This window comes from Amphiprion ocellaris, chromosome 9 (genome assembly GCF_022539595.1).
Source record: "Amphiprion ocellaris isolate individual 3 ecotype Okinawa chromosome 9, ASM2253959v1, whole genome shotgun sequence".
Lineage (NCBI taxonomy): Eukaryota > Metazoa > Chordata > Actinopteri > Pomacentridae > Amphiprion > Amphiprion ocellaris.
This window is the reverse complement of record NC_072774.1, coordinates 4,631,040-4,652,792: the sequence shown is the minus strand read 5'-3', so window position 1 is coordinate 4,652,792 and position 21,753 is coordinate 4,631,040. Positions and strand designations below refer to the sequence as shown.

Sequence of the window (21,753 nt, the reverse complement as noted above, 5' to 3'; positions counted from 1 at the left end):
TAACAGTAACCATGTGGTGGTGCATTACAGTCAAAGTAGGTTCACTTTGATAGGAATAAAAAGATAGTTGAGGAGTGTTTTATGTGTAAAAACGATACTCACGTAGTCGTCTGTGGCGTCCTTTACTGCAGTGATGCTCAGCACCAGAGCTAAAGGCACGATGGTGGTGAACCAGGACAGGGAGGAGATCTGAGGTATCAACTAAACACAGATGCAGAAAACTTATTTAAACAGGGACACACAGTAAGGTGGATAACGAACCTTTGTTTTTAAGTTTCTGTACGTAATTTTACATTTTCCAGCTAAGCATTGAAAGAACTTCAGCCCTCTGAACCCAAAGAAGTCCCTTGGCATTTTGTTCTCTTGTTCCTGTCACATTATTCTCACTTTTCTCTGTAATCTAAAGTCCTGCACCTCCATGGAAACAGAATAACCATGACTAGAAGTAGATGGAATTCAAATAAAATGTCTTCTGTGCAGAATGACACAATTCTAATGCAATAAATTCTAAAAACTGAAAAATAGAAAGCTGAATTTCTTTGATTATTTGTTTAACAAAGTTTTAAAAATGTCTAAACGAGACATACAACAGTTTCACAAGTTCTGACAGGTGTTACCAATACTGTAAAAAAAAAAAAATAGCTTTACATACCAGAGATATTCTTCTATTTATATTTTTTGTCTCATTTATGTACCTTCTGACAATTTTGGCCTTTTTTTTTTTTTTTTGCTTTGTCTTTACAGTCAACATGCAAATCAATGCTATTTTTTAAAATTTTTACTAGATACTGTCTTTAAAGAAACGGGTCAAATCTGTAAAGTAACCCTAAATGTTCTGCAAACTACAATTAAAAACGTTATATTTACAGTGTAGTTTCACCACTCCTACAACAGGAAGTTTCTTCTCATCTCAAACATTCCCTGCAGTTCAGCCGAATTTTCACCGAGTTTTTGTCATGTGACAGTTGGTCACAGCTGAGTCATGGATGGCTTTTCAGCTGCACCAATGAGTGCAGAAGTTTTTTGATTTTTTACGGAACTTTGTGCCGACTTTATTTGGGGTGAATTTTTCAACGAGACGTGTAGAATCCAGTGATTTGGATGAAATATCACAACTTTAGGCTTGGATTTAGTTAAACCACATCTACCCAATTTGATCAAGGACCACTTGAAAGTTGAAAACCCAACAACTCATTCTGTTTTAATGATTTCTGCCTCTGAGAAATGCTGACATTTTGGGGATATTTTTAAACGTGATATGCTTTTCAAACCTGCTGCAGGGTTTGGGGTGTTCAAAGGGTTAATTTTAAAAATGTTTTAAAAAAATGCACATCCAATAATTTTATAATAAATTCTGCACTATCTGGACGATGTCTTTGGTGCAGTACAACAACTTTAGCATCATAAAAATTTATTGAAAAATGTGAAAATGAAAGTTGAATTTCTTCAGAAACCTGGTGTCAATGTGAATCAATATTGGGGGGAAACAAATGGTTCTGTATACAGATGTTTGATCATTTAACAAGACATTTTTCACACCCTAGAAAGATGTTTCACCATGATGAATGTATCTTCCAACAACTTGCTGATAATTTATATCTTTATTTCCTTTGAGCTTCAGTGAAAAGCGACTAGACTTGTCTTTTAGGTTCTTTTAGAGATTTCCTTTCATCCAAGAGGCTTCTTTACTTCTTAAGTAAACAGAGACTAGAAATCTATCCTCTTTATACTGTTTTTGAGCCATGCTGCATTTATTTTATTAGGAAAGTCTGATTTATTTTGCTCACCTGCAGTATGAGCAGGAAAAGAAAGTAGGTGTTGGCTACTTCCTGGAACTGCTCGAACAGGTTGACGGGCAGAAAGGTGACGATGTTGTACTTTGATGTCATGATGCAGTTGCTCTGGACGAGGAAAATACAGAATTACACTACAGGCCAGAAGTCTGGAAGCAAGATCAGATTTGTACAAAAAAAACCCCATCATAGTTTCATTGGTGTATGTTTGCAACAAAATAAACATGATGATTATACACTGTAAAAAAAAATAAAAATTTTACAGTGAAAAATTGTCAAACCATGACGGTAAATATCTGTAAACTCTAAAACAGTTGATCTAGTTTATATAAAACTGAATCAGCATAAATAAGTTAATCAGGAAAACACTTTTTTGAAAAAAATCTCTTGAAAACATACATTCCCCTACTCTTGCAATTATTTAACGTAAAAATGCTGCAATATGTATAATATCAGTACTGATATTTTTGTATTTATTTCTTGGAAAAAATACTATTTTTCACAGTTAAATGTACATACTGATAATGGAAATATGCCATTATATTTATAACAAGTAACATGGGAATTTTTGAATTTATTTCATGTAAATAACCACAGTTTGTACCGGTCAAATTGATGTACTTTTGTGTTAATAACGGACACGTTTTAATATTTGACAGCTAGAACCACAATTTTTGCATTGTTATATAACATTCACTGCTAAAAATACACATATTAAGTGTTAAATACTGATGCTGATGGAAACATGGTGCAATATTTATAATAAATAGGTCACACAAACTTTCATTTAAAGGTATTTTCATGGAAGTTTTCAAGTAAAACATTTTTTTTTAATTTTGAAGCTTTTTTTTACAGTAAAATATGGAATGAAGCACATTTTTAAACCGTAAAATCAACAGTATCGACACATTTCTTTACTGTAAATGAAGAAAAGGTTTTACTGCATTTGTATCTGGACTCTTGTTTCTTTACTCAGCTGTTTCTTTCCAGACATTTCTATGGAGACACATTTGAAATTTATTGAAGTTTTTGTATGTAAACTCTCAAAAGCCAAAGAGCTAAAATGAATAATGTGATCTGTTTTTTTTTTCACTTTTGCACTGAAGTTGTGACTCTTGTAAACAGTATTCACCCTAAAACTAAGCCCTTCTCTTCTTTTGTTAACATTTATTCAGCAACATCAATGTATACCTAAATATAAATTGAGAAAAATTGTGCATATCAATGAAAGCAAAGTCTGATCGTGCAGTAAATACATCCCAAAATCTATAGAATTCATACTGGTTTTTAGGAAAGATGCTGTGAACAGAAACTTGAAGTCGCTTCCAAACTTTTGGCCTGTAGTGTAGATTATGTTGTCTAACACTTTTATATGACAGAAAACGTGGTTTAGAAGTTAAACATCTCGTACCGCGTACTGGAACTTTTCGTTGTACTCCCTGTCGTTGGCTCGGACCCTCCTCTCCTCCTCTGCACAAACACAAGACACCACATGAGTCATTAAGGATGATACGGCGTCAAAACAAAAATACACAACAAACATCCACAAGCTGCATTCGTGTGCATCGAACTGCAAACTTCAAAAATGTCAGAATCCTCTGGAGCCCTGCAGGGAGTGAAGACAGAGTCCGTGATGTCTGTGGCTTTATTTATAGATCCTTCATGAGTGTTATCAACAGATACAGAGCATCACACACACACACACACACACACACACATACACACACAGCAGCCAATAAGCCGCCAAATTACCTGTGATGTTTAATTAGCTGCTGTTAATGACCGGATGTGCAGCCTGAGCCGGATACACAACCCAGAAGTCATTACAGGTAAATGAATTCAGCTTGCAGACAGCAGCTCTGTGTGTCTCCTGCACTTCATCCTGCTGCTCTTTTAGGTTCATATTTATGCTGATGCAGACTAGTTTGGGAGTTCCCCTCCTCCTCCATCACACCCGTCTCCTCTAATATTGATGAGGCGGCTTTTTAACTGAAATGACTGGTCTGTACATAGTTCACATGTCTGCACACACACAGGTTTAAAATTCAAGGCCAAAACACAGAGAAACTGTACGGTAGGAGTGTCAAAAATATGGCCTGCGAGCCAAAACCGGCCCGCCAGAGGGTCTAATCTGGACGACTTCAGAGAAGACATCAACTGTAAATTGTAAATATGTAAAACTAGAAATTTGAAATAATTTCTAGATCTATCTATCTATCTATCTATCCACACAAACATCCATGAACACAGTAGAAAGAGCATAATTTTACTGTCAAATTGCAAAAGAACAATTTATTTGTAAAAATAAAGAATTTTCATGTGGACATTATTTACAGGCCAGTTTTTTGTTTTTAAACAAAATTGTAAAATAGCATTTTTAAAAACTTTTACTATTTTTTAAAATCCTTAATATACATACTTTTTCTTTCAAGTGATGGCAAATATCTGTAAAATAATATTTCTTACTCGTTTAAAAATCGTAAAATTTTGTAATTTTAGTGTCTATTGTTGTCTAATAACAAATTACCATTTATAGAAAATACAAAATTTTGATGTGTGCATTGTTTACAAGTGACCTAATTAGTTTTTTTAATAGTTCACATGTAAATTAACACTTTTTTCTGTAATTGTACTGATTATTATGTCATATTTAATGAAACAGGAGAAGTAACAGTCTACAAAACAACAGCAACTGTTCATGAAGCTCCAGTTTAAACTGTGCAGCTCTGAGACGACAGCATCATTTGCGACTGATTCAGAGGCATGGAGGCGCAACAGGAAGGGACATCACACAACAGAAACACATGCAAACACATAAACAAAGACTCTGTGGTTTCCTGTCTCTGTAGCTGCTGTGAAGTCCTGTCAGCTCATAACCTACATCTGCTCTCAGCTCCACCAGGTCTGATCTGTTGTCGGTTTTTAGACGGATGTGTTGAGGCAGATGAGCTCCAGACCAGCTGGGCTGCCGTCACAGAGGATTCAGTCGGTTTAGAAATATTATTTCACATTTCCGCCTTTGTTTGGGGAGAGTTGGAACAAGTGTGAGAATGGAGGTGATGAAGCCCTCTATTGTGTGATGTATATCTGCTCAAAAACATTGGTCCTTAATTATCAAATATCGGCCCTGCAAAACTCATATTAGCTGATCCCTGAAGGAAACTCTACTTTTTCCTAATGTTTACCTGCTGAAGAGGTTGAAAGACATGTTATCTTTATATATTTTCTAAAAAAGTACCAAAATTAAACCATTTATGAAACTGTAAAAACAGAAAAAAATACTCAGATTGTCCACTTGAAGCCATGATTCACTCAGCTGCAAGGTACAGTCACAAGGCCAAAATTCTGTGATTTTTTTAAAATTATTTTTTTGACTGAACTGCAGGCAGTGTTTACACAGAGAGACTGAGAGGAAAATAAAGCTACTGGATGAATAAAATAAATGCAGCATGGATCAGAAACAGTGAACAGAGGAGAAAGTTAGAGATACATTCAGCATGGTGAAACATCTTTCTACTGATGATGAGCAGAGGAGAGAGGAAATGTAGATTAAGTAGAAGCTGTAAAACTATTGTCTCTCATCACTTATATTTGTAAGATTTTACTGTGTAAATGCAAACAATGAACATTTTTTGAACAGTTGTTTACAGATATTTACACGTATAATCAAAGAAAAACAGTAAAACAGGTCAAAACTGTAAATAATGTACACATCAAAAAAATCTGTATTTTTGTAAATGGTAGTTCATCTTTTTACAATGCGTAACTGTATTTAAATCAATAAAAACAGGATTTTACAATTACAATTTTAAAGATTTTTTTGTTTAATACAGATATCAAATAAATAACAAAAAAATATTTTTACATGCAGACTTTTAAAATGAATTTTAAAATAACTGACCAAAGCTATAAATAATGTCTACATTGAAAAATACATTTTTTATTTATTCTATTTTTTTTTTTTTTTTTTTTTACAAATGATAATTGATCCTTTATAATGTGAGACTGTGAAATTGTACTATTTTGACTGAATTTAAATCAGAAACAAATATTATTTTATGGATTTTTGGTGTTATTAGAAAGAAAATGATATATAGGTATGTATTTTACAGATATGTTGGTTAAATTACAGATAATATGTAATAATTTTTAAAAATTACAAGTTGCCTTTTAAAATAATTTTTAAAAAACTGGCCAAAATGTTAATGTCCACATCGAAAAATCTATCTTTTTTATTTTTTTTTTATGATAAATTATCCTTTTACAATGTGTGACTGTAATATCCCACTATTTTTACTGTATTTAAATCAGAAAAAATAATTATTTTAAAGATATTTGGTGATATTTGGAAGAGAATTATGTATTTGTATGTATTTTGCAGATATTTTTGTTAAAGTACAAATAATGTAATAAAATTACAGAAAAAAATAATTTTCATACTGATTGTTAAAAAATTATATTTTTTAAAAAATATGACCAAAACTGTAAATAACATCTAGATCAAAATTCAGTGTTTTTCTGTATTTTTCTTCCGAGAAAGATTACACTATTTATACCATATATAAAACAGTAAAAAACTTTATTTTATATATTTGACATAAATAGATGAAAAATGGTAAATGATTTGGTTTTTTTACTGTTATTTTACAGATTTTTGCTTTTTTTGTTAAGTTACACATAATATCTAGCAAAATCAGAGAAAAAAGATATTAATTTACATGTCAAAATAAAAAATAAAATAAAAAAGCAGGCCAAAGCTGTAAATAATGTTCACATCAAAAATTTAAATTTTTTAAAACATAGTTCTTTTGCAATATGTGAACATAAAATCACACAGTTTTACTGTATTTAAATCAACTTAAATGTATAATTATGTTGTAAATATTTGCTGCTATTTTCCCTGTTTTTACAGTTTTTGAACATCAAATTATTCCACCATTTTTCTGACATATTTTTTCTGGCACTCTTTTTGTTCTGTTTTTTAAATACAATTTTATTTACAGTGCAGGTGCACACTCAGGCATAGATTTTATGGACATTTAAAGCATAAAACACAAAATTTCAAGCATTCTGGTGAATTGTTATGCACTAATTAGCTCATTTCTGGTTTAATTAATGGTGGAAATGTCTGTTTTTTAAAACATATAGAATATAATGCAGTAAATCTCTCAGCGTTCTACATTTATGCCAAATATGTATTTTAATGTTCATTATTCCACACATACAGGCATGATTCACTCTGCTGTACTGTTTTCTGCTTTTGTTTTGGCACCATAACCTCTTTAAATATGCATGTGGCATCTTTTCACATCTATATTTTTAATAAATTTTAATAGATAATAGTTAAAAACATCCCATATATCTGTGTCTGACATGCAGATTCTCATCCTCTGCCTCCTCTTTGCTTTCCCGTCCTCTGCTGTCTGCCTGAAGGTCATGGCTTTGTTTTCTCGGCAGGTGTCCATCACACAGAGCTGCCAGAGCTGCATTAACCCTGGGAGGGGATGCTGATGCCAGGAAGAACCGAGGCTCCTGAACGCCACAGAACGCATCTTTAGCAAAGCGCCCGGTAAGTGTTTAATGCCTCTGACAACTTCAAGGGCATCAGAAGCCCTGACGTGCAGCAACATGCTATACAGCAAGAAATCCATAAACTAAATCCATTACTGGGAGTCGCAGGCTGAGAAGGTTTCCATAAACAACTGAGACATAAAGGAGGGAATACATATCGATTAAAGTAAAATACTGCCTCTTTAACGCTTATGTCTGGACATGTGAGGACACTGAATCTCCTTCCAACGCTAACAGAGATGAGCAGAGTCGCTTCTGATTCAGGTCTGGAGTCAGAATCCCATCAGACTGATCTGCTCACTGACGTGATTAGAGGAAACGGGGGATAGCGGCATCGTCTGCTCGTGCACGCTGATCTAATTTGCTGGGAAACGAGGCCAGTGACACAGTAGCAGCTGATGCAGTGGAGGTCGGATGAAGGTGCACATCCAGCGTGATGGTGATAGTGAAGGAATAAGGGTGCAGAGGAAGCTGGTGCCAGATGATTGATCAGAGTCTCAGGCAGCAGAGACAAGGACACCGGGCGAGAATTTACACCCAATTCTGATTCAGATCAACTCCGGTTTGTTTACATGCAGCCCCCAATAAATACTGATGCATAAAAGATGAATCAAAGTGATGTAATGCAATGACAAAATTGCAACGGCTGCAGTTTAGGTCATGAAAGGTGTGTAATGAATAATTAAGTTAATGCTGTAATGCAGTTTAATTTAATACAGATAGAAGCTGGTAATGCTGCACATTAATCACCAGATTCAGACATGCAGGTTTAAGTGCACGGTACAAGCTCAAAAATCAATGATTGTCTGGATTTTTTCCTTTTTATTTTCCACATTTCTTTAATTTCTTTTTTGAAATACAAGAAAATCTTAATAAAATTACCAACTATGACTGTAAATTTACACATCTAAGGTAAAGAAATGTAAAAAAAAATATATATATATATATTAAAACTATATGTTAACAATATGTTAAAAATATATACTATAAAAACAATTATAAAAAATTAATTTTTTAAAAGAAAATCTAACAAATTTACAAATTTAATGCAGTGCAAACTAATTCATTCCTTATTTAATAGATAAAACGATTAATTCAAGTTTAATATTGCAAATATACTTCAAAACTTAGATACAATTGTTGAAAATGAACAGAAAATCAGTATTGGTTCTGTCACTTTATGATTTGTTTTGCTAAATGAGAGATATCTTGTGTAATTACAGAATGTTTTGAGATGAAATGTGTTTTCATCAGTGTATAATATCTATACACAATATTGGAAATCTGTTTATTATTATATATTATTCATCTGTTACATTTGTTTTTTCACGTTATCATTTATTAGTCACTATCATTTTATCATTTAAAATTAAGTATAGCAAATATATTTTAATTATGTAAATTGATGTAGTTTAATGAGATGGTTATATTCCCTTAATTTAAATTCAATTTAAAATTTTAATTGAATTTATTTAAATTGAATTTTGATTTAGTTTTTAATTTAAATTAATTTATTTAAAATTTTAATTAAGTTAAATTTTTGATTTGGTTGGTTTTATTTTGTGTCCCAGCTGCTAATTCAATTTATTTAACATTATTTTACCTTAAAATTAAGTATAGTAAAAAAAATTTAATTATGTAAATTGATGTCGTTTAATGAGATGGTTATATTCCCTTAGTTTAATTTTAATTCTACATTTTATTTACATTTTAAATTTAATTTAAAAATGTTATTTATTTAATTATTTAATAAATTTTAATTAAATTTAAACACATTTATTTAAAATTTTAATATAATTTATTTTTTAATTTAATTTGAATTTGATTTTAATTTATTTTTAATTTAAATTAATTTATTAAAATTTTTAATTTCATTAAATGTTTTGGTTGGTTGTTTGTGTTAATTTTTACAGTATTATTGTTTTGTTTTTTTATAGTGTGACATAAAGCTCAGCCTTGTTATTTAGCAGCCACACCTTTTGCAGCACGTCTGACCTCTGCAGAGTTTAAACTGTCTTGTCAATAATTTCACAAACACACACCATCCTCTTTGTGTTAAAGTCACTTCTGACGGTGTCTCATGCTGCGGTACATGTATTACACAATGAATACTATTGACTTTAAAAGATGATATCTGAATCAAAACCACTGATATCTGTCAGATAATATGGATAAAAACTGGATAAATGCTGCAAAAAAAGCTGTTCCATCTTCACCACCTCTGCATCCAGAAGTTCATCAGCATGTTTGAAGTCATTGTTTACATCAATTAATGCACAGTAGAGCCACTAAATCTGATATATTTAAATGTAGTAAAAGGTTTTAAATGTTTTTTTTTCTTTCTTTTGATTGGCTGTTTAGTCTTTTCATTCAGTTGTAAATAGAAGAAATATAGATAAATATGAAACTTTAGACCTGTTGACTCCTACTTATTGACATATGGGGCTAAAAACAACAACAAAAGCTGCAGAAATGTCAGTGAAAGTATGAAAAATGACAGATTTTGGCATGTTGGCAGTAGATGGTGGAGCAGCTGACAGACATAAAATTTAAAAATCAAATTATAGACGTGATATGATGATTTCTCACAACGAGCAGAGTGAGGTGAAGAACTGAAACTGGGACTCGGGATGAAGATGACAGATGAGATTTATTTCAAATAAAATCCACTTTGTTCAGTCAACATCCTCCCAGCGGACAGAAACTCGTACCTGTCCGCTTCTTCTTCTTCTTCGGTTTCCCTCCTCCGGCTCCTTTCTTCTTCTTCCCGTGCAGCGGCAGGACTACGGGGAACCATTTCTCCGGTATCTCCGTGGGAACCGTCATGTCGTCTGGACTTCTGCGGGATGTTCTGCTGCTGCTGCCGTCCTCACATCGTCTCCGCAACTTCCGCGGACTCGGCTGAGTGGGACGGTCCGGTGCCGGTGCTCTCCCCCCCTCCCGGTGCATGTGCCCCTCCCCCTCCCCCCGCGGGTCATGTTCTCCGGTAAGGTCGAACCCGCGGCTTGTGTGTCTTCGCGTTGCTTCTGAACGTTGCAGAAAAGTGTTGCAGAAAAAGCTGCACAAATCAGCGCTGATTCTGCAGCTCCATCGACCCGCCGAGTCTCCTCCGCTGGAAGCATTACGTAATGTGTGGAGGCCACGCGTTGCCATGGAGACCGCCTCTGCAGGGGGACGCTACAGCTCGACTGAGGAAACTGGGCCGCCATTTTGGCTCTACAGGAATCCGGTGCGCTATAGCCGGACTCCCGCAGCCCCGAGCCCGAATGGCGCGCGCTGCTCGCCGGTTTACCGCCGCCAACGTGCGCCGCAGTGGGCGGGGCCAGACAGGTGCCACGGCACGTGCGGCCCCGGACGGCACCCTCGTGCCCATACGTTAAAGACAACCGATCACACGCGGACACACGCTGTTAATGTGCGTGCACGTTGTAGACCTGCACATGTCTGCAGCTTAATGCACACAGAAACACAACACACGTGATGAACCCGCATTTCTGCCTTCATAACTGCACATATTCAGCATTTTAGGTTCACATAGCATCAAGTATGCAATTAATGTTCACATATACATAGAAGAGCAACTTATTTTGTTGTTCTGTTGTTCTGCACTGCAGTAAAATGGCAATAAAGCTTCTTATGACAACAAATTTAACTTTTTTCTTTGATTTCAGTTTAGCACATGTCAAATAAAAACACACAAAGCAATGAATTTTAATTTCTACCATCACAAGTAACAAATATTTACCATTTTAAGTAAAAAATTCTCCAGGTTAAATGAAAATCTACTCATCTAGAGTTCACAGAAACATAGAGTCAGATCTGTAACTGAACCATGTCAGCAGAGTGAGTTTACTGCAGAAATTCACATTTCATGTCAGCTTAACACACCAAGTATGAAAAAACAACAACACAAAGTGATGGATTTGCATTTCTATCACTACAACTAACAAAAATCAAGTGTTTTAAGTCCAAAATACATCAATATTGACCTATTTGATGTTCACATATACATGTAAGAGTCAGGGCTATAACTGGATGATGACAGCAGAATAAGTTTATTGTCAAAAATCATGTTTTACACATCAAATATATAAAAAACAACTACAAAAAAGGATGAATTTGCATTTCTACTACCACAACTAGCAAATATTCAGCATTTAAAGTTGACATTTCTCCAAATTAAATCTAAAGTTGCCCTGCTAATGTTCATATACGCATGTAAGAGTTACTGTTGAAAGTTTATTCTCAAAAATGTATGTTTGTTTACATGTCAAAATGCAATTAATTCACTGTAATGCATCACTGCTCTGCCTTAACTGACATAAAACAGCTTTAGTATGGTCCTTTTACGTCAATTTGTGCTTTTTCTGCCTCAGTTTATGCTGGAAATGTGTTTTTTGATGTAAAGGAAAACACACAATCCAGGCGCCAGGTGGTAAATTAAAAATTTAATGTGATACAAAGCAGGAAAGCACTCAGACATTCTGTATTACCTAAAATATTCATTCTCCTGTGGTCAGTCGGTTAATTTTTCTGTCTACATTTCAATAGATCTTTCTTTCTTTCTTTCTTCAGCTTTTATTTAAAAGAAGTGAGAGTTGGAGCGGATCTACAGCTTTCAGGAAGTTATAATGAGTAAACGTTGCTAGATAATGAATAAATGCTGCTAGATAATGAGTAAACGCTGTTAGATAATGAGTAAACATTGCTAGATAATGAATAAACGCTGCTAGATAATGAGTAAACGCTGCTATATAATGAGTAAACGCTGCTAGATAATGAGTAAACGCTGCTATATAATGAATAAACGTTGCTAGATAATGAGTAAACGCTGCTACATAATAAGTAGACGCTGCTATATAATGAGTAAACGCTGCTAGATAATGAGTAAACGCTGCTACATAATGAGTAAACGCTGCTACATAATGAGTAAACGCTACTAGATAATGAGTAAACGCTGCTAGATAATGAGTAAACGCTGCTACATAATAAGTAAACACTACTAGATAATGAGTAAACGCTGCTCGATAATGAGTAAATGCTGCTACATAATGAGTAAACGCTGCTAGATAATGAGTAAACGTTGCTAGATAATGAGTAAACACTGCTACATAATGAGTAAACGCTGCTACATAATGAGTAAACGCTGCTAGACAATGAGTAAACGTTGCTACATAATGAGTAAACACTGCCACATAATGAGTAAACGCTGCTAGACAATGAGTAAACGTTGCTAGATAATGAGTAAACACTGCCACATAATGAGTAAACGCTGCTACATAATGAGTAAACGCTGCTAGATAATGAGTAAACACTGCTACATAATGAGTAAACGCTGCTAGATAATGAGTAAACGCTGCTAGATAATGAGTAAACGCTGCTAGATAATGAGTAGACGCTGCTAGATAATGAGTAAATGCTGCTAGATAATGAGTAAACGCTGCTAAATAATGAGTAAATGCTGCTAGATAATGAGTAGACACTGCTACATAATGAGTAAACGCTACTAGATAATGAGTAAATGCTGCTAGATAACGAGTAGACGCTGCTACATAATGAGTAAACGCTGCTAGATAATGAGTAAACGCTGCTAGATAATGAGTAAACGCTGCTAAATAATGAGTAGACGCTGCTAGATAATGAGTAAATGCTGCTAGATAATGAGTAAACGCTGCTAAATAATGAGTAGACGCTGCTAGATAATGAGTAAACGCTGCTAAATAATGAGTAGACGCTGCTAGATAATGAGTAAATGCTGCTAGATAATGAGTAAATGCTGCTAAATAATGAGTAAATGCTGCTAGATGAGTAAACGCTGCTAGATAATGAGTAAATGCTGCTAAATAATGAGTAAACGCTGCTAGATAATGAGTAGACGCTGCTATATAATGAGTAAACGCTGCTAGATAATGAGTAAACGCTGCTATATAATGAGTAGACGCTGCTATATAATGAGTAAACGCTGCTAAATAATGAGTAAACGCTGCTAGATAATGAGTAGACGCTGCTTCACCAGGTTTAGTTGTAACTCTAGGGACTGACAGCAGACCAGTACCTGATGACCTCAGAGGTCAAACGATTAAAAAGAAAAGCCCTCTGCTTCCGGCTTCCTTTTATTTTGAAATGTTGTCATCTTACCCCCTCAGTTTTAACATTTTTAATGAGTTTGCAGCATTTTGAGATGTTATAATGTGATATTTGTTGTCTTTTCTTTGTCCAATTATAGGAAAATGAGGGCGGTTGCAGAATTTGAGCAGAAAAACCAAGTAGTGACAATGGACTTCAACTGGACATTTGCATTTACGAGCTGCAGCTGTTTAATGCCAACACCGGACTGATGTAAGTAGAACCACTGGGTTTACTGTACGCTGACCAATGAGCAGCTCTAAATCCACTCAAATTAAATAGAAATCAATGAGAGAAAATGAAGTTAGTCTCATTATTTAATAGTTTCATCTTGTATGTTAGCACACAGAGCATAAAGTCGACCACATTGTAAAAGTCTAAAACGTGATTAAAGGCTGTTGTTGCTCTTTTAATGCATCCCTGAACGACTTTAGACTTGATTTGGATGAACACAACTCTTCCCACATCCTGTTTACGTTAAATAGGGCTGCAGCTAAAGATTAATGTCATTAAGCTATCGTTTATTTTCTCAAATTAATCGATTTGCTGTTTGGTGTGTTTTATAAAAGGTCACAAAATGAACTGTTTCCTCAAAAATATTCAGTTTATTTTCATAAAAGAGGAAAGAAACCAGAAAATATTCACATTTAAGAAGCACCAAAATGGTTGGATCAGTTCAATAATTGTCATGAAGACTCTTGGTTAAACAGCGAATGTACAAGACGAGACTCTAAAGAGTGATTTCCATCTTTACCCATATGTTGCTTCCTCATAACGTCACCAGGATCACTAAAAACCAAGGAAAGTTAATGCACAGATGATGAAAGTTTGATGTCTGACCTGGAGGAGGCCTCTTTCTGAACATCTCCGCTCTGCTGGCGTCCCTCTGCTCAGGCCCATGGGACTGTCTGAGGAAAGAAACAGGGAAACAGAAGGTGAAGGAGATGGAAGTAAAGTCTAAACACTCTTAACTCTGGGCACTAACTGCTTCTGTCACATTTTTACTCACTGTAGACCCATTTTGCTCTGCAAATCCTACACTTCTGTAGAAACAGAACAACCATGACTAGAAGCAGGGAGAACTCAGAAATGTCTTTTTGTGCAAAATGACACCATTAGAAATCCATATCTCATTTAAAAAACATGAATTGAAAATTAAATGTATTAGTTTTATTACTTTTTCCAAGCTCTGCAAACTGTTTGCTATTTTTGAGCCTTGCTGCATTTATTTTATTGCTTAAATATGGTTTATATTCCTCAAAAAATCACAGATTTTTGGTCACAAGGCTGTTTCTTGCAGCGGAGTCTGTCATGGCTTCACAGATGTGCCAAGAAATGCAGAATATTCTGCTTTTTACAGGATCTGTTGCAAATGCATTCTTAAATCAGACAGGTAAAATAAGGGATTTTAATGAATTAGCACCATTTAAAACTAAGATCTGGTTAATTTTCCAATGGGATGGCAGGTCACACAGGATATGTTCACGGACCTAACTCGAAACAGTTTTTTTTTGTGTTTATTAATGAGACATGCAGAATAAAGTGACTGATTTTTGATTGAATTCTCACAATTTTAAGCTTAGATTTGGTTAATTTTCAAATTTTTAACTGCGTATTACACATAATTAGTTTCCCGGAAAGCTGAAAATCAGGGAGTTGGGTTTAGGGACTCAGAGGAGAGCTGAAAAGCCCAGAATTTTTTGTGCTTTTTTGTTTTGTTTTTTTGTTTTTTGCCTCAGTTCATGCTGGAAATGTCTTTTTTTTTTTCAAAGTATCACATCTTGAGCATCCAAAAAACTTGCACGACGTCTTCATCAATCGCAAAATGCCAACAATCAAGCGGGATTTCAGTTTCTAAAACGGATAGAAGTCAAACAGTGCAGGTTGGGTGAATAAGGTTCATGAGGCGACTGTTTAAAGCATCGTCTTGAAACAAGTCCTTTCCAGCTCCAAGCTTTCCTCTCCTTTTTCTTTTATTGTTTCCAACATTAGAGTGTTTTGTGGACACTGATGTAAGGATTTATACGCCTTTGTTTCACAACAGAAACAGGAGTGATGACGCCGGAGCATCACAGGAAGTCTTTCCTTCTGTTTACTATCAGATCCACTGATTGAGATCAATAACAGTTTGTCTCCTGCAGTTACATCCGCCGTCCTTCTCCGTCTCCTTAATCTTGTTTATTGTTTTGCGGGTGGTGTCTCTGCTGGAGAAACATTGTTGAGAGTAGAGAAAAATGCTGCATCACACCCAAATTAGTGCCTTTAATAAGTTGATAATCATAAAAATAAGGGCACAGATAATCAAGTAAATGTCAAATATCTGCCTTGATAATCAGTCTTTCCATAATTTCTTTAACTGTTTATTTTGCAAAAATGTAAGAAATCAACATGTGCAACATTTTTCCAAGCTTACACAGGAAGTGCTGCTAATACTGGAAAAAAACTGGTGGTAAAGATGTGGAGAAAAAGGTGATTTTAAGCTGAGATTTGATTGTTTTTTCTGACAGAACTGTATGTCATGCATGACAAGTCCCAGGACTGTCTTATATTTTAGAACCCAATGTTTTTTTTGGCTTTTACAGTTCCCAGCTCTCATAAACGGTACAATTTTGGTGAGTTTATAAAAAAATATGAGCACGCATTTCAAATCTGCCTGTGGGTTTTGGAACTCATAGAAGAGCTGAGAATCCCAGAATTTGGGGTTTTTTTTTTTTGTTTTTTTGCAGAATCTGGTGTAGACAGTTTACCTTTGGTTAAGTTTTAGTTAAGATGTGTAGAAAAAAGTGATTTTATGCTGAGATTTGGTTAATTTTTCCTGACAGAACTGTATGACATGCATAACAAGCCCCAGGAATGTCTTAAATTTGAAAACCCAACGGTTTTTTTTTTTTTTTTTTTTTTTTTTGGCTTTTACAGTTTCCGGCTCTCAAAAATAGTGCAATTTTAGTGATTTTATTAAAACAAGAGCATGCATTTCAAATCTGCCCCTGGGATTTGAGACTCAGAGGAGAGCTGAAAAGCCCAGAATTTTTTTTGTTTTTTCCCCAGAATATGGTGCAAACTGTCATATGTAGAAAAAAGTGATTTTAAGCTGATGTTTTGTTAATTTTTCTGATGGAACTGTATGTCATACAGAAATAGCTCCAGGACTGGCTTAAATTTGAAAACCTGATGATTTTTTGTCTTTTACAGTTTCTGGCTTTAAAAAATGGTGCAATTTTGGTGATTTTCTAAAAATGCGAGCATGAATTTGAAACTTGCAGGTGGGTTTTGGGACTCAGAGATGAGAAGCACAAAATTTTTTGAGTTTTTTTTTTTTTTGCAGACTGGTGCAAACTGTTTATTTTTGGTGATTTTTTAAAAAATAATAAAATATGAAGAAAAAATAATTTTAAGCTGCGATTTGGTTAACTTTTCTAAGTTTTTTCTAAATTTAAAAATTTGATGATTTTTTTGGCTTTTACAGTTTCTGGCTCTGAAAAACGGTGCAATTTTGGTGATTTCAAACCTGCCAGGGGGTTTGAGTCTCAGAGGAGATTTGAGTTGTTACAGAGCAAGAGAAGAAAGAAGTGATAAGAAACACTGTTTTTTTTCCTGATACGAAGTGTGACTGAGAATCCACACTTCTTTTTTTGGGGTCTGAGGCTGTGAAAAACAGTTTTTTTTCGTCCAGTCCTCACAGTGAGAAAGTGAAAATCAGTCAGGTATTAAAACCGCTGCACGCAAACACACACAGAGCCGAGTGTGTGTGGTCTGCTGGAGCCATAATGAGGAAATGACATTCAGCAGAGAGCTGCATCTGTCTCTTTGGCACTCGGCGTCTGGGGAGCGATGGCTCGGCCCAGATCCACTGTCAGTCTAATGGAGCGGCTCATTCTGCCTGCACAGCATCCAAAAGCTCCTCTTCCTCCTCTCTCCACATATGCTGACCTGTTAATATTACCCGCGGCTGCTTTTATTAACCGTGCTTTATCTCGGCTAAGTGGGAAAAGCCAGACGGATGACAGATGAGGCTGCAGAGGCCTCTTGGGTTTGCACTACAGTAAACGCACAACATGGCAGACGGAGGGTTCGAGACGGCGAGCGTCCGATCGATACTCCCGAGAAAGAGCTGCTTTCTCCTCGCGAAGCCGGACCGATCGGCTTTCGTATCCGGTTTCCAGCTTTCCCTGTCTCACGCTGTTTTTTTGTGCGTGCTCTGTGCTCGCTGTGTCGACTCTGAGATTCGTCTGGCAGACACCAGAGAGCGAGGATGTCCTCTGTGGCCGGCGTCTTGTCTAACCCAGTGGAGCCACAGAGGCCCGGTGAAACGAAGCCGGCGGAGTGAGAAAACGCCAGAATATCTGAGCACCTTTCTCGGCCTCCCGGCAGAATTCCTTTCCATCCCGCTCAGTGGAGTCCAGCTGACGTCTGAGAGGATTTGGAGCGGCAGAAATCCTTCATGAAATGTGTTGCTTTGAACTGCAACACCACCTGCAGCAGGACCTCATGTCTTAAAGACTGAAAAATACAAGCTGTGCTGCACAGAAAACTGACATTGGTGGGTCAGTAGTCAGGCTGCATGACTTTAGAAGAAACTGACACTGTGATATTTAGCTTTTCTAGCAATATATATTGAAAAAATACAGAAATTTACATCAGATGACTTTAACAACTGAATTTAGAAAGGATTAATCACATTAAAATGATGGGGCTGACTTCTTAGAGGAGTGTATTTGCACTAACAAGCTGAAAAAAATTAGTTTGGAACCTTTTTAATATGGTGTAAAGCTGGCAAAGGCATCCACATATCTGACTTTGCATTCATCATAAAGAGCTTTGTGCTGCTGATTTAAATGGTCAGATCCATTGTTGCCTCATGTGATGGCAAAATAATTAGTTTTTGGTCGGCATCAACCTTCCTGTAGCTGAAATATTTCCATAAAACTGAAAAATAAGCTTGTTTTTCAGTTTTTTTTGCTCACTTTGCTGTGGAGTCTGCATGTTAACAAATTGTGTCATTTAAATGAAGTTAGAACTAAAACTCAGTGTATCCAAGAAGACTTAAATTATACTAAATTATCCTAAATCAGACAGATTCCTCTTGTAAAATAGTTTTTTATGCTTTATTTACAAATAGAGGTGCAATCAATCAGTTGTCGGTTATTTTGATTCTCAATTAATCAGTTTGAATATTTTACCAAGACAAAAAAACTCAAAATTCTCTGATTGCAGCTTCTTAAATGGGGATATTTTCTAGTTTCTGTCCTCCTCTATGACAGTAAACTGAATGTCTTTGGATAAAACTGAACGTCTGTCATTGAAACACTGATTTTCAACATTCTCCAACGTTTCACAGACCGAACAACTAATCAGATAACTGGCCATGAAAACTTCAGTCACAGTTTTAACACGATATGCGGCGTTTGTTGAACATGCAGACTCCACATGTGCAGCAAAATGATCAGGAACAGAAGAGAAACGGTGGAAAGGAACATCTGGTTGCGCAAAGAAGTCAGTTGGAAATCTTGGCTTGCAACTGCCAAACGAAGCAACACAACTAATTAGTTTGACCATTTAAACCAGCAACACAAAGCTCTGAATGATGCAATGAGCAAAAAAAAAAAAAAAAAAAAAACTAGTGTGGAAGTATTTGCCAGAGTTACACTACATGAGAATGGCTCCAAACTTTACTACTTTCTGTTTTCTCTGCTGATGCACCTTCCAAAAAAATCACCTCAGTCACTGTTGAATATTTCATACTTTTCAATTAGAGGTATTCAAGTGACTTGATGAAAATTCATATATTTTGACTCCGCCAAGGAACGTCGGAGTTATGTGACGATGGGTGTCTGTCTGTCTGTCTGTCTGTCTGTCTGTCTGTCTGTCTGTCTGTCTGTCTCTGTCTGTCTGTCTGTCTGTCTGTCTGTCTGTCTGTCTGTCTGTCTGTCTGTCTGTCTGTCTGTCTGTCTGTCTGTCGGTTTTGCTCATTTTCAGTGTCTAATGTGTTCAGCTTCACACAGTATCTTCCTTTAAACAAGAATTCAGATAATATTAATGGTATATTAACCCTTAGCTGCATAAGCGTTTGGACCTACACTCTTCCATACGTGGGTTAAAAATGACCCATATATGAATCAATGCGTTTAAATGTCATTTTGTTTTAAATATGTTTATTTTTCACTTTATAGCAGATTTTGAATATTTTTATAATTGAAAAAGAAGAATATTACACAGAACATCAATAGAAGAATGTCAGCATCCATTTTGTTGACATTTTTCTACTCTTTTCCTCCAGCAGTTGCTGCTCTTCATCCCTCCAAGTTTGTGCATCAGCTCTTGTGTGATATTATCAGTGATAAAGAGCTTGGGGTAGTAAGACTAATGTTACAATTTCTTTAAAATCATTGAAGGCAACTTAAAAATGTAAATGGAACTATATCAAAAGCATTTTTTGAAGAATAGCTAGAAAATGAAATGATAAAAACTTTTCATTATAAAGATATTGCAAGAAGACGACCTCACTGGGTCATTTTTGACCCACGTATGCATCTAAGGGTTAATAAAAACTACTCTAAATCTCATTGTATAAACTAGTGGAAAAACACAGCCACACTCTAACAGTAATGTACTGGTTCTGTAAGTTACCTCATCCTTTTATGTGCCTTTTTAAAATGTTAAACAGAGTTTGTAGATAGAAATTCTGGATCATAATGACAGAAAGCACATTCCATTTAGTATTATCATTTATAGTACATTTACAGTTGTGTTTCTATACTTTTAAAGAAGAAAATGTCATAATGTACTGGCAGCTAGAGTTAATGTTGATCACATTATAAATACATTTTATTATTGGAAAGTCTAGCCACAATATTGAACCATACATCTCATATAGTCTCTGATATATAAATCTGATTGTATAGTAGAATACTGGTGACCACAGCTGCCTGTCAGAGTGTAAATTTACAGGAAAATCCCAGTCTGGGCCTCAGTTTCTCTTTGAATAAACCCCAGTATAAGAGGACACTGTTCAGTTAACTTTAACCTCTGCAGCTCTCAGTTTTACTCTCACTTCTGGAAATAAACAGCAGCAGGTCGAAACCGAAATCACCCTGATGCATGTGGGTTGTAAGAAGCTGCTCAAATGTTGCTGCAACTGATTGAGAACTGATCAATTATAGCAGAAACTTTGAGTTATGCACAGTTGCATTATTTGCAGGGTTTTTTGTGTGCACAAAACCTGCATAAAAATGTCCCATGTGAACACAATAATAATCAAAATGAAGCTATCAGGCTGCAGGAGGAGAACAATTCTGATTAAGTGAATGCATTATGGAGGAGAGGAGCTCTACAGGCATGGACATGAAGACATTAGGAGTTTAATTGGACGCCTCTCAGACTTCCATTAGAGGAGCAGCAACTGAAGCATGAACTTTCGCTCCGACTCCGTGAGATGTTCAGACTGAAACAGTAACTTTAAGCTCTAAACGGACTGGATCTGCTGCTTCACAGTGAACCTCTGCTGCAGTAAGAGGAGCTCCGGCATGAAAACCGACACGAGCGTCGATATGTGGAGCTGATGAAGTTTTTAAAAAGCCTCCAGAGGAGAACAGGGAGCATATCCTACCTTTAGCCAGCTGTTCCTACAGATGTGCTGCTGCTGCTGCTGCTGCTGCTGCTGCTGGGTTCATCCTGCTGCCGCTGAGGAGCCGCTGGAGGCTGGAGGAGGTGATCGGAGGTGATCGGAGGCCACGGAGGGAGGAGGATGCTCCACTGATCCGGGCTGAGGTGAAGTGAGGGCGGGCTGAGCTCCGGGTGGAGGGCAGGAGGAGGAGCTGGGGACTGCACCTCCTTCACCTCCCTCTCCACCTCCATCCGAACTCCACCTAAAGCAAATTTACTGAAGCTCCTTCAAGCACAGCGCTGGTTTATTTCATGCGTTTTTCTGTTTTTGATTCAAACCTGCGATGGTGAACTTCAGTTTTAAACACGTTATATTTTGTAAATCTGCACCGCATTAACATCCTGAACACCTTTCCAGTGATAGTTTAGAGTCACAGCGCCCTCTGCTGCCCCAACAGCGCCATCAACGTCTCCAGTAGCGCAATAACGCACAAATAATGCAAAACCGTACTTTGTACATGTGGCACCAACGTCTCCAGTGGCACCATTACGCACAAATACTACGTTAACCACAATCTATATATTCGTATTTCGCAATTAAAAGGTAAATTATGTGATCATTTTAAGCATTTCTCTGTTTTTCTGCTGTTGTTGCGCTCAT

The 21,753-nt window shown here is 36.0% G+C and overlaps 1 protein-coding gene across 2 annotated transcripts in view; it reads right to left on the bottom strand.

The window, feature by feature from the left end:
• Positions 1–21,269, bottom strand: part of atp8b2 (ATPase phospholipid transporting 8B2) — a 51,363-nt gene extending 30,094 nt beyond the window's left edge. Inside the window, exons 1-5 of one of the 2 annotated variants that reach the window (XM_035944263.2) lie at positions 21,097–21,269; positions 14,331–14,398; positions 3,205–3,263; positions 1,788–1,901; positions 103–201 (exon numbers count right to left, since the gene is read on the bottom strand). In XM_035944263.2, the coding sequence (XP_035800156.2) occupies positions 103–201; positions 1,788–1,901; positions 3,205–3,263; positions 14,331–14,355 (297 nt within the window). In that variant the 5' untranslated portion in view covers positions 14,356–14,398; positions 21,097–21,269. Of the gene's footprint in view, positions 1–102; positions 202–1,787; positions 1,902–3,204; positions 3,264–10,075; positions 10,696–14,330; positions 14,399–21,096 lie in introns of those variants that run through there. The other variant, XM_023261846.3, reaches the window with a different exon arrangement.
• Positions 21,270–21,753: the final 484 nt, after the last annotated feature.